This window comes from Sipha flava, unplaced genomic scaffold, assembly GCF_003268045.1.
Source record: "Sipha flava isolate LNK unplaced genomic scaffold, YSA_version1 1_pilon_pilon, whole genome shotgun sequence".
In the NCBI taxonomy this organism is placed as follows: domain Eukaryota; kingdom Metazoa; phylum Arthropoda; class Insecta; order Hemiptera; family Aphididae; genus Sipha; species Sipha flava.
In genome coordinates this window covers 3,368,017-3,381,023 of record NW_020272783.1, presented here as the reverse complement: position 1 = coordinate 3,381,023, position 13,007 = coordinate 3,368,017, and the positions used below count along the sequence as shown (strand labels likewise).

The following is a 13,007-nucleotide window of genomic DNA, read 5'->3' as shown; positions in this document are numbered from 1 at the left end:
TTAACTATAGAGCGCATATTATTGAGCATACACATATATTGTATATTGAGCACATATTACACGATACACCGCGTTTCAACATTTACACTGTAGTTGGTTTCTATAGAAATTTTGTGTAGAAATTAACTGAAAGCACACTAAGATAAGACACGGTTCAACGATGAGTTACGAAAAAAGGGTTTGTAATGTACGTTGGAAGTAAAACTTTTTTTAAAACGCTTACAACATAGGTGTTCATCATGCTGTAATCGTTATTTATCGCGTTGTTATTATATGATTATACACCACAGTACGTAAGGTACATACCAGTTGATAATCCGTGGTCAATACTCATCGGAATTCAAAGTGACAACGACAATCACTTTATTATCGTAATAATAAATTGTGCATAATACATAATATATACCTATACACGAATATCTCCTACCGTTTTCACGTAGTGTGCTCGGCCGTTCGACGTACAACAATAATTGTGTAACAATAGTATATTTTACATTTTATAAGTACTTTCCTGTTGCGTTTTAATAACGTAAAACCGTCCACAGTGGATTCGAAACACGTTGCACCTGTACATATGCGTACATTGTATACTCCACACACACACACACACACACACACACACACACATACATCCTGAAAAAATATGACCTATCTGATCGACGATCAGATATTATTAAGACTACGGCGCGTCCGATCAATTACTGATGTTTCTCGTTCATAACATGATGTAACACGTCCTAATGTCATTACCGGGGCCCGGGCTGTTATGCAAACGTGTATTATCTCGCCCAGAATAATTCTGATCGACTTCACGCCCTGGGGGCCTATTCTCAAACGCATCGAAAGTGATGATCGAATAGAATAGTTCGATTGACACTATTCGATCATAAAAGTTCATTCGACACAGAATATTCGATCTATCGTATTCTCAAACGACTATCGAATGTTGATCATCGAATAAAGTAATATTCAATACACTATTCGATTGACGAAAAAAATCATTGCTTTTTCCATGATATTATCTGTTGTAAACTATTAAGTTAGTAAGACACGCATATCTAACGCTTCATCATTTAAAATGATATTGTATTCAACATAAAAATATAAGTCTTACGAGCAATAAAGTTTCGCACCACGTAAATCCTCGGCAGACATGACTTCTCCTGCCGCAGCCTTTATTAACGGAAGACCAGCAAGAAAAATTGTTCCGATATTTCTCACAATTACATTCTCATCAGCCATAGTAGGCAAGTAAGCAGCGCCTGCCGTACAGCTCTCCATCACTACGGCTACCTGAAACATTGATGTCATTTAAACTCTTTTAAGTAAAACTTTATAAATTGCATAATTTTAACATTCTTACTTGAGTAATATTTTTTGAAGACATAATAGCTTCATTGAAAAATATTCTCCCAAAATGTTCTCTGTCAGGAAAAATGTCTAACTGTTTTTTCAAATAACCACCACCAGTGTCGACCAAATAAACGCAAGGTTACCGTATTACATTATTAAAATGTTAAAATTATTATTCAATTAGAATTTTTTTTTTGTGTAATAAGTTATTATTAAATTGATTTTAGATCAAATTTTAATTTATTTTTATTTTTATCACTAATAGTTTATTTATAATTATATAGTTTAAATTACGGAGAAATTTAAAAAGCACATTTTTCACTGGGAAAACTTGAGTTGGGTAATTATGATAAAAACAAGATAAAATCAACCGTGGACCAGGCACGTTTTCGGGGGGAGTAGGGGTGACCCCCCGTTGGCCGTATCAAATTGTGTTAATTTAATTTGATGTACTATTAAATTGCATTATCTTACGTAATAACATGTATTGCTATTATTATTACAAATGTTCGTCTTTTATTTTTATTACATAAATTAATGAATTGTCGATAAAAACAATATTATTGTGACCGTATGATGGACGACAACCGTCAGCCGGCCAGCCCCAGCCGACTCATAGAGTATACTTATTTATAATCCGCCCCTCTCGTTATGGTAGGCTGGATCCGCGCCTACCGTGGACCCAATTCACGTAGTATCAAATGTGACCATGGACCCAATTTGAGTATTATTAAAGAACCGCGGACCCCAATCGTGCTTTTTTAAGCAATCAAATATCTCGGGACCCAACTAAAAAGTTTCCTTTACATCAATGTATATCTATATACGATTTAAATCACTAAAATGTTATTATAAGTAGGGTGCAGATTTTTATGTAATAAAAAAGTCAAAATATGTAAATATTTATGTTCTTATTTTTGCTAAAATATTTATTAAAAAAACGTAAGATATTTAACAAAAAAAAATTGGTATAATATACCTATTTTTTTTTCTCAAATTTATTCTTCTGATAACGTATGTTGCTTATCAAAGTTAACATTTTTTAAAAATTGTCTTGTTAGTTTAATTCTAAAATGTTTAACCTTTCAATTTTCGTATAATGTCCATGACTAAAATTTCAGTTGATACAATCCCGAACTGTAACCCATTATGTTACCTCCCAGTACTTTACTTCTGCGTCATGTGCATAAACCTATTGAAAATGTTGTCATAGAACGTGCGAAACAGTCTCCTGTATTTCGATCATTTGCATATATGCTACCTGCTTAATTTTACAATTGGTGCAAAGTTAAAATGAAAATGTATTTCACGAATCTTAGTACTGATGGCAAGGTCAAGCCCTTGAGTGAAACCATGGCCAGTGAACTTGGGTTGAATCTACTGTGGTGAATGTGCGTAGTATGCATGGGGCTCATAAAATTGTTTTTGAAAATAATTTCAATTTTTTTTTTTTTTCATTAAGTAGTGATAAATATATTTGAAAAAATGTTTGTTAAATTCTCAAGATAATTTTTTAAACCAAAACGATTTACGATTATTATTTTTCCAGTTACGAAGAAAAATAATATACGTACCTATATTTTATTTTGTCAAATATACCGTACATAAATGTTGCCTTTTTTTATAACTTATCGTCAGTATTTCTCAATTATTAAAAACTGTTGAGAAATTATGTAATCAACCTCTTCAACATACCAACTAGACAACATTTTCTATATAAAATCTTTAATAATTGTGATTATTATTTTGGTTGAAATTGTGTACACAAACACAAAATAAAACACATCATATTTAAGCCAATACATTCCACATTTCACTCAAAATTTAAAATACAACGGTGTAGTAATGGAGAATAGCAGTTACATGATTTAATAATAATGTTCTATGTATTATTATTATAACTGGTACATTACAATATTAATAATAACAGCTAACAGAAATCGTGTAAAATAAATAATGATTTTTCCAAATATAATTAAATATAATTTTTGATATAATTTCTTAACAGAATACAATATAACGTACTAAATTATAAATTAATAAGTTATTAATATAATATTTTATATTATAACTATTGTGATAAGTAGGTGGACTGTACTTGGACTCTAAATTGTTTTCAGATGGTGGAGGTGTAGATGAAGGTGATGACAATATTTATGGTGAATTATTATACTTCTCTTCCACATCACTCATTATCTCTAACAACATCGCTGCAGCAGCCTGACCTTCTTCTGCCATAAGTATTTCATCAGCCGTTAAACTGATAGGTTCAACTTCAATTTGCCTCTCTTGTACTATTTCTTCTTCCGTCTAAACAATATCAGTTATAATTAATTTTGGTTCTAATTTTATGGCATCTAAATTGGTTTTAATTGATTCTTCTTGAATCAAATCAAGTATAGGTGTTGAAGGTGGTGGTGATGGTAATGATGGTGATATTGGTGGTGGTGGTGGTGGTGGTGGCGGTGGTGGTGGTGATGTTGGTGTAGTTGGAGATGGCTCATGAAATACTTCTTTTTTAATCAATGGAATACTAATTGGTTCTGATTCAACTGATTCTTATTTTACTGTAATATTATCAAATCCATCCAACTACACAGGAAATTTTACATCTAATTGTGAAGATGAAGATGAAGATGATTGTGCTGATTGTTTACTAACCTTTGTTCGTTTCACTCGAGACCGATCGCTAGTTGCTGACCTCTTTTTCTCATTTCCCAATGAAACAGCTGGTTTTATCTGTTCTTTCATTAGGTCAAGTCTTATTTGTTCTTTTTCCTTAAAAAAAAAAAAAAAAAAAATAAGTAAAAATATTATACCTGTCATAAATATTAAATTGTTTTAAAAAATATACTTGTTCAATTTTCTTCTGTTTTATCTTATAAGATAACAACATTTCTCTATACATATCTTCAGTTGGATCAAAATGATTACTCATAGGCAAAGCAATTTTAGACAAATCTATTCCTTCAGAGAGTAATTTTTTTAATGTATTAAAACGGTTAATACGTTGATTTTTTCTGGAACATCAATTAATAACACTAATTAAGTACATTAACAGAAATTAAAAAATATTTCTTTAAATAATCCATACCTATATTTTTGTTTGAGAGTACGTCTTAACAAAGATTTCATTTTAACAATATCAGGACGATAATATCCATTTTTTAATTTGTCATGAAAATCATCAATTGGATTAACTCCAAATCGAAAACTTTGACCACCAAAAAGCATTCTTAAAGTGATTTCTTTTTCCATTAAATCATTTTCAGGAAAAGTTGGAAGAAAATTCTACAAAAAAAAAAAAAAAAAAAAATGTTAGTATGTTTTACACTTAATTTCATTTTTTATAAGTTTTATTTGTATAAAGGTGAGTTTCTGTTACACAATTATACCTTTAAATGTTGCTTTTGTTGGTCACTTAAGCATACCCAAGAATTAACAGAAAAAAGTTGCTTGAAAACTTCTTCATCTTCGCACATTCCAACAGGTAAACTAAGCTCAGTTTTATTAGCCACTACAGTTTCAGTTTTGAGTGATATAGTTTCGTCTTCATCTGCAGTACTAGTACTTTCAGAATCAGAGCCTGACTGACTACTACCACTACTACTGGATGCAGATGTACTCGTCATAGATGTTGATGTTTCAGAATCGTCGTCACTATCATCCTGTTCAATTTCAGGAGACGACAATTCTTCTTCGTCTGTATTTGAAGTTGATTCTTGAGGCCAATTTTCATAATTATTATACCCCGACATTATTGAGTCAAAATATAATTACTGAAATTAGTATAAAAAATATTAAACCAATTACTAGTTTCAAAGTTAATACTAACATAACATTTTCATAAACAATTTATATTTTTAAATTACCTAGGTAATATTCAATTTTTTTAAAAATGTTATAAATAAAATATTGGCTATAAAAAAAAAAAAAAGTAGTTCAGAAGACACTTTGAAATTTTTTGTTTAAGTATTAAAATCTGTTTTCAATAAATCACAAACAAAATTCAAGGTCATGGATCCAAAAAATAATATTTCTATATAAATTACTTTACATAATTACTTTCCATCCATTGTTGACGGACTTGACATGAAAGGACTTAACTCATCCGTTAACTTTTGTACAAGCACCTTACTTAAACGATAAGTACCAATAAACTGTTGTTCAGAGAGTGCTAAAAAATTAAATGTATATAATGATCGATAATTTTTGGAAAGCAATTATATATTTGTTTATAACTAAATATATATATATATAAAATAAAAACTTACCAAAAGGATCTTCTTGTTTCATAACTCGTCTTACTTCATTAGTAATATTAATTTCGTTTTGAATTTCTAATTCATTAATTTGCATTATATTGTAAATCTCAAAATCGTCATCAAATGCCATGATAAATATTTAAACATTCATTCTCGTTCGCGAACTATACTCTTTTAATTATTAATTATAGATTATAGTACTAAATACGATACAAGTACGAACAATAAATTGAAAAAACTGATAAATTAGTTGATTACAGTGAAAATTGTGTGTCGAAAACAGTTTTCGACACCAAATTCACTATCGTTGTATATTGTCGAATATTCCTATCGAACTAATGATCGAAAGCGGTTTGAGAATAGTATTTTTGTTATCAATCGAAATCAAAGTTGTTTTCGATCAACTATTGATCGAAAGCGTGGTTCGATACGTTTGAGAATAGACCCCCTGTACTGAATCAAGTGTTTGGATTATTTTGGTGGATTTTTTTCGTGGTAAAAGTATAGAAATCAACAAAAAAAATCGTACCGTCATTTGGACGGAACCCAGAAATTGGGAGTATGGAGCGGTGGACCTCGGTCGATGTCATTTTTCCGTCTAAACGACCGTTGATTCCGAAGTGCTGTTGTCGAAAAGACGTGGCCGTCACACGTCTCGGTATGGAGCGCGCGTGTAAAAAAAACGTCCGTGTAGCAGAACGGTGCAACCCAGAGGGAGAAAGAGAGAAATAGAGAGAAAGAGAGAGAGAGAGAGAGAGAGAGAGAGATCGCGGACTCGGGCGAGAAGAAAAAAAGTAGTATATTTAAAATGTTCAAACACATTATATTTGGTCCGGCGAGACAGTGGGGTCATCACCTGAACAACAGCGTAATAATGACGACCAAGGTTCGTCTAACGTGTATGTGTGTACGTGCGTGCGTGCGTTTATACGCGTGTGTGTGCGGCGCGTGGAAATGGGCAGAAAAAATGGAAAGGACCGAGAGGGGAGTAAAGTCGGACTAAGCAGCCGTGAAACGCGATAATGTCCGTGCATTCCGTGTTCATGGTAAACGATTTGATCGATGGCGCGACAGGCTCAGTCCGTGCGTGATTAAGTAGAAAATGAGCGGTTTCCTCGGGTGCGCAGGCTCTCCTCGGAAAAATCAATTAATAACCGATCTTTACCGCGGGCAGAGTCCCGCGGTATTTATATACGTATATACGGATAATTATTGGTAGCTACGACTACGGTAATACGCGTCCGAAGAACAAGAGGATTCGGAGGACGACGACGAAGAAAACGGTTTTTTTTTTTTTTTTTTTTCAAATTTTTTTTTTTGTTTTTTTTTTTTTTTTTTTTACGTACTTTAACGCGTCTATAATAATAATAAGCGACGTTGAAAATTCGGTTTCCGTCTAAAGGGAAGCATTGGCCGGGCGATGAGGGGAGTAGGGGTGGACATAAAAAACTAGTCCTCGGAAATCGTCGACGTCGTCGCGGCTACCGAGTTCGTCGGCGGCATAATAACACCGCTGTATACGCGTATAAATATTATACATATATTTACGGTGCTGTTGCGTACACGGGGCTACAAAGATTTAATCGGTTGGCGGTCGACCCGATGTCTTTCGTCGGGTAAAAGGTCGTTTCGGTGTGCATGTCTATTACGGTGCGTTCAAGGTGACGTCGGGTTCGGGACGTGAAAAAAATAATAATAATAATAAGACCCGGAAGAAATATGTACGTATAGCACTGCGTGGGGGGTTGGTGAAAGGTCGGATGCGACGATAAACGTACACGAGTGTCCGGTCCAAGAGAAACCATGTGTTTCGAATAAATCCTGGTGGTAGTGTTCTTCGTCGAATGTCGATGGTTGTCGAGCACGGAAACGCGTATTCGACAAAACGACATGGCGGCGATAGGAAAACCTTCGTAGCCGTGGACCGATGACCCTGTAGAACTGACTGAGAAATCGAATACGGTTAATTAAACGCTGTAGTAATAGGAGATTATGGAAATTGTAAAAACAGTTGTCACAACATTTTTGTAACAACATTTGTAATACGGACCGGCGAGGCAAATGAACCGAGACAGCTAAGTTGTAAATTAGGTTTATGGAAAAATGAACGAGATACCAGCAGCATCCGTGGTACGACTATGGTGCCAATACACGTTATTCAAAAACTACGTGTAACTCGTGTGCACGTCAGTAAAATGTTTTCAAATTGTTTTATTGTTTGTTTACTTCGGTGTACTTCTGTTTCGCTATACCCTACCAACTGTAGACGACAGTATATACACACCGAAAAGTACATATACGGCTGTATATAAACACACGTAATGGCAATCGCCTATGGGTAAGGTGACTTAAGGGTATAGATAGTCTTCTCGGCTGTAAAGTAGAACTTGAATAGAGCTGTATACATTTCAATTGTTGGAACATTAAAGCTATTTTAGTTCTTTCCGAGCAAAAGCATTTCCGATGCTAATTTGTGTTGATTTATTTACCATCGAATTATTAAAACGTTAACACGTAACCCGTACTCTGTTTACACTGTTTGTTGATATCCTAGTTATCAACATGTCTTCTATGGTAAAGTAAAGAAATTTTATTGAATTTCGCATATTTTATGGTACACATCGTGAACATGATATTAGTAAATATTTTATTTTAATTTTTATCAAGAAATTACTTATTACATAGTTATAGTTTTCGGAAAGCTCTTTAAATTTATGGTAGAATTACGGCCTCATTAAAATGTTTAGTATTTCCTGTGATTTTAAGTTATCACGAATCCATCTCATCGGCTGCATACGAACAATACAGTTCACTTTTCCTCGAAAAGTAGTCACCCAAAAAGGTACACGCGTAATATGAGCGGATATTTTTCAAAATTCAAACGTTGTGAAACCTTTGATATTCTATCACGATTATATTTACGAATATTTTTAAGTAACAGTAATTGATATTTCAAATACAACAAATACACGTTGCTAAGGCTGTGTTGATGAGCATAGTCAAAAAACAAAAAAAAAAAAAATCCGTATAAATCGTTTGTGTATATCTTTTTAGCGAGTATTTAACACGTTTCACACGATCATTTTCCTGTATACCAGATGCGCGTTATGATAAAATGTGACTTACGTCGTTCGGTGGTTTAACAATGACTATAAATATCAATCCGTCGAATAACGTCCGTGACGTGCTTCTTTTTCGGTAATGTTACCATAGCAATGTACTCACCAGACATAATATTATAATCACGGATTATTATTTATGTACTATAAATGAGTCATGCGAATCCGAACAAATGCATTTATATAATAACCTTCACCGGAACGGGCCAAAAACATCCGTCGTTTTCAATTTACGTAAGAATTTTGTCGGTTTCGACTCACTGTTGCAGTGCGTATGAGTGTACGTGTACGTGTACGTGTGTGTGTGTCTGTGTGTATTAGTCGTATCGCGCGGAAAAAACCATCCTCATTGGCGGGATTTTTTTCCTCGCTCTTTCCTTCCCCACGTAGGAATTTTCGCGGCCTCTCCTCGTCGGCGCCGAAGTTTTCCAATTAAAAGCCATTACTGCGGCGAAAAGTTAAAAGGCGCGCGCGCCTGTTTTTCAATCAGCCGAACAACTCGGCAAAAGCCGATACTATGCCATAGCGCGCGTGAGGCTTTCACACAAATAATAACCGACTCCGTGGAAGGGTGAGGCGGAAGGGACACAAGTCACCGTGATTTCTACACCCCTTGTGTACCCTTTCTTGTCCGGGAAGGAGAAAAACTAGTGAAAAAAGAAAAAAAAAAATCAGAAAAATAACGAATCGGAGAACGAAAGTGTGTACCGAAAGGATCTCGATATCCACTCTTTCTCTAAAAAGTGGGTTTCTTATTGAAATCAAACAGTCGATTGATATAACGGCTCGGCGGTAGGGCTTGCATGATTAATGGTCGTTTAGAGATTGCGGCGGTGGGATTTCCGCGCCGAAAGTCTCGAACACTGCGAGAGAAAAAAAAAACGAATAAACACGAATATAGGTTTTCCGCGTTTCGAATAAAAACGCGAACGTCGTAATGACTTAAGCCACCGCCGCTGCGGAAGGTTTTAAATTCGAAAGCGGTTTTTGAATCTCGCGCATTAACAGTGTACGTGTATAGTTTTGCGTGTTAAATAAAATGGATCTGCAAAAATCACTCATTCACTTCTACAGCCGGCCGGATACTTACGTTTTCAGCGATGATTTGGTTATATTTTTTTTATTATTATTATTTTTTTTTTCATTTAGTAATGCTCGTGTACACAAATAATTTTGCGGTTCTATGTGATTACCTACCGCGGTAATAGCACTTGTCGGAAATCATAAATACTTTTGGAACTCAAAACACGCATTTCCTCGTCGTCGTCGTGCAACGACGGCGTGGAGGCGCAGTGATCGGTCACAGCACCGATATAATTTAAAGTTGTCGGTTTGACGCGCACTGGCCCCTCTGCTTTTTTCCGCCGCTCGTCGTTCAGTTGTAAATAGTTAATTTTCTCGAGTCGGAAACGTGGGACGGCGGTGGGTGTAGTAGTATGAAGGAACGCTTTTCCCTCCGCGGACAACAATTAATAACACGGCTTCTGCAGCGCCGAGTCTTCGCGAACGAAAAATTAGCAAATAGTTCTCCGTGCGTATTGCACGCAATACACTCCGGTAGTTGGAAAAACAATTTACACGGCGAAAACGATTTGTCATAGACGATCACAATGAAGATAGCAAAGAAAAAATGCAATCGAAATGTTGATTTTTACTCCAGCAATACGAGGATATGATACATCCGCAGCGGCACACGGGTGAACGGAAAAAAATGCATTCGCAAACACCGCGTGGACCACTCGTATCGCATCGATTAACATTCCCTAGAAAACTAGTAATGAAAGCCGTTTTCAATTCTCGATTAAATAGGTTTATATCGGATTTTTTTTTTTTTTTTCTAAACCGAATCGTCTGCGTACGTCACTATGCGGTCATCTCGAACCGATGGCAATTATCTACGACGTGAACTAATCGCAAATCTAACGACGGTCGTGTGAAACGACCGGTAAATGTATATCGTTAACGAAGTATCGGTATAATTATACGTCAGCACGAGCACGGATCAGTTGTTTCTTCGACGAATCGGTCGATTGATTCAAAACGAACCGTTCGCGCGATACGCGTATTATTACGGTACACTTCGCACTCACTCCGGTTCGCGTGGTCGCCCTGCAGTGGCGGCGAATGCGAGTTGGGCTCGTCGCCAGGGCCGTCCCAAGGTTTTTTAAGGACAAGAGCAAATTAATTTGGTAGGCCCTTCCATCATAATTTTAAGATATGATAAACAAAATACTCATTGAGAATAACAAAATTCTCGTAAACGTATTTTTCCATATCTTAACCAATCAAGTTCATTTAAATTCACGCCCGCCGCTTGCATTTCTCGCGCCTCTTGTTTCCGATGTTATAATCAATAATCAACAGTTTATGAAAAAAAATGACGAAAATTTTTTATACATTACACAATACATTATCGACCCTTCTTCTTCTTTTGGAATTTCTTTAAATGGACCGTGGCGATTTAATTTACATCGCCACAAAAACTTTGATAAATAAAACGTTATATTACATTATAATATTATTCTTAAAATATCCTTAAAACATTATTTTTTATCTGCATTTTATAACATCGAAAACACGAGAGACGTAAGTGTCGGTTGTCGACTAAACCTGAGGGGTGGGGGTAACATTTTCTTGGCGGGGGTCAACTGGATCAGTACTAAATCGCGCAACACCGCGCCATGCCCTTCGTGCCTTTGTAATGGGTTTAAATATTTATAAAACATTTAGTTGCAATGTTAACCTGTAACAAGGTATGACCGACCGTTTGGGTTTGCACGATAAAATGTCGACTATCGCACGAACCGTACGGAAACGTTACAAAATCGTAGAGATTTTGTCGATTTTAAGGATTCTGAATAATCGTATTGGTGACTGTAAAACGTGCATTATCTGTGTATCACGCACACGCCCCCGCGTACACTGCATTATTTTATTATCACGAAACCTTTTTTTTTTTTTAATTTTACGACTGTAATATAATCACAATCGCAGTCGTAAAACGTACGGTTGTAAATCATTATACACACACATGTATTCACAGCAGTGCGTTTACTCGGACTTGTACGGTTCGTGATCGAAACGCAGCTATTGCCTTGGACATCGATTGCAAGAAAAAAAAAAAAAAATGAAAGAAAGAAACCGCTTTTTACGTGTTATAAACAGTACACGACGTCAAAAATGATCGTGTCGCGTAGGTACACTAACGCTTTTTTGGGGGGGGGGGGGTTAACTCCCATTAACGTAATGTAGTCAACTAAACGTGCACGCAAGACGTAGAAATAATTACGGCGTCGTCGTGCATCAGAACGTACCGAAAAACGTGTAAAACGTTTTCCAACACGTTTGCCGACTCCGAACACCGCGGACGACATTTAATTTGTCGGACAACCCTTCGATGAAAGTCGATCGAACCGTAACAACAATAATAATTAAGCGTAGCGTATCGCAGACGGGGATGGGACGAACAGGAGAAAACACGCACACGAAGTTTATATCATTACTTGTTTGTTTTATTATCATCATTTGGATTCGTACAGAGAATTTTCAAATCACACCGTAACATCCTTTAACATTATCTATTTACAATAATAATAATAATAATAATAATAATAATAATAATAATAATAATGAAAAAAAAATATATATTAAATTAAACAGGCATATAATTTTGTATATAATAATGTATATTATTATTTATATATGATAAATGTGTATAATAATATGTATATAGTATGTAATTAAAAAACGAAACTTTCCGGTTTTTACTTTTCACTCTATAATTAATTATGTATATATATATACATATATATAAATATACTGTGAAAGTTGTATACACACAAACCGCATGTATATACAAATACGCTTTAAAATGTTTCATGTATGTACAAAATATATCATCCAGACGTTTTTGTTTCAACGATCGATCGTTTATAGATGGCTCTCGATCGATGCTCTATTGAATCAAGACGGACACAAATATCATGATTGACAGTAACACGACAAGACTAATAATATAAATTAATATTTTATTTATTTTCACTATACACTATGAGAGAATCGTTTTTCTACATCTAGTTCACATTTTTTTTTTTTTTTTAATTTTTTTTTTTACAACAAAATAAAATAATGAATATTGCACTTTTGTAAGCTATATTAATATTTAATTTTAAACATAGAACTTTATCGTCGACATAAATAAAAATAAATAAACAAATCGGGAAAAATATAGAAAAAAAAATAGGAGAATAAAACAAAAAAAAAAAAAAAA

General features: G+C 34.7%; 2 protein-coding genes across 2 annotated transcripts; both read right to left on the bottom strand.

Moving 5' to 3' along the window:
• Positions 1-1,110: 1,110 nt before the first annotated feature.
• Positions 1,111-1,398, bottom strand: LOC112682174 (methylcrotonoyl-CoA carboxylase beta chain, mitochondrial-like). Its single transcript, XM_025552694.1, has 2 exons — positions 1,364-1,398; positions 1,111-1,293 (listed from the first exon to the last, which is right to left on the bottom strand). Exons 1-2 carry the CDS (start codon positions 1,385-1,387, stop codon positions 1,111-1,113), a joined length of 207 nt encoding a protein of 68 aa, XP_025408479.1. The 5' UTR covers positions 1,388-1,398.
• Positions 1,399-3,441: 2,043 nt separating this feature from the next.
• Positions 3,442-5,111, bottom strand: LOC112682173. Its single transcript, XM_025552692.1, has 5 exons — positions 4,749-5,111; positions 4,448-4,644; positions 4,208-4,373; positions 4,015-4,131; positions 3,442-3,663 (listed from the first exon to the last, which is right to left on the bottom strand). The coding sequence occupies exons 1-5, from the start codon at positions 5,109-5,111 to the stop codon at positions 3,508-3,510; spliced, it is 999 nt and encodes a 332-aa protein (XP_025408477.1). The 3' UTR covers positions 3,442-3,507.
• Between the last annotated feature and the right edge of the window lie 7,896 nt (positions 5,112-13,007).

Excerpts from the sequence above, each read along its gene's own strand:
- LOC112682174 (XM_025552694.1), bottom strand. The coding sequence starts at position 1,387 with ATGTCTTCAAAAAATATTACTCAA. Across the intron at positions 1,294-1,363 it reads CTTCAAAAAATATTACTCAA|GTAGCCGTAGTGATGGAGAG; the intron begins GTAAGAATGTTA and ends TCAATGTTTCAG.
- LOC112682173 (XM_025552692.1), bottom strand. The coding sequence starts at position 5,111 with ATGTCGGGGTATAATAATTATGAAAATTGGCCTCAAGAATCAACTTCA. Across the intron at positions 4,645-4,748 it reads AACAAAAGCAACATTTAAAG|AATTTTCTTCCAACTTTTCC; the intron begins GTATAATTGTGT and ends TTTTTTTTGTAG. Across the intron at positions 4,132-4,207 it reads AACAGAAGAAAATTGAACAA|GAAAAAGAACAAATAAGACT; the intron begins GTATATTTTTTA and ends TTTTTTTTTAAG.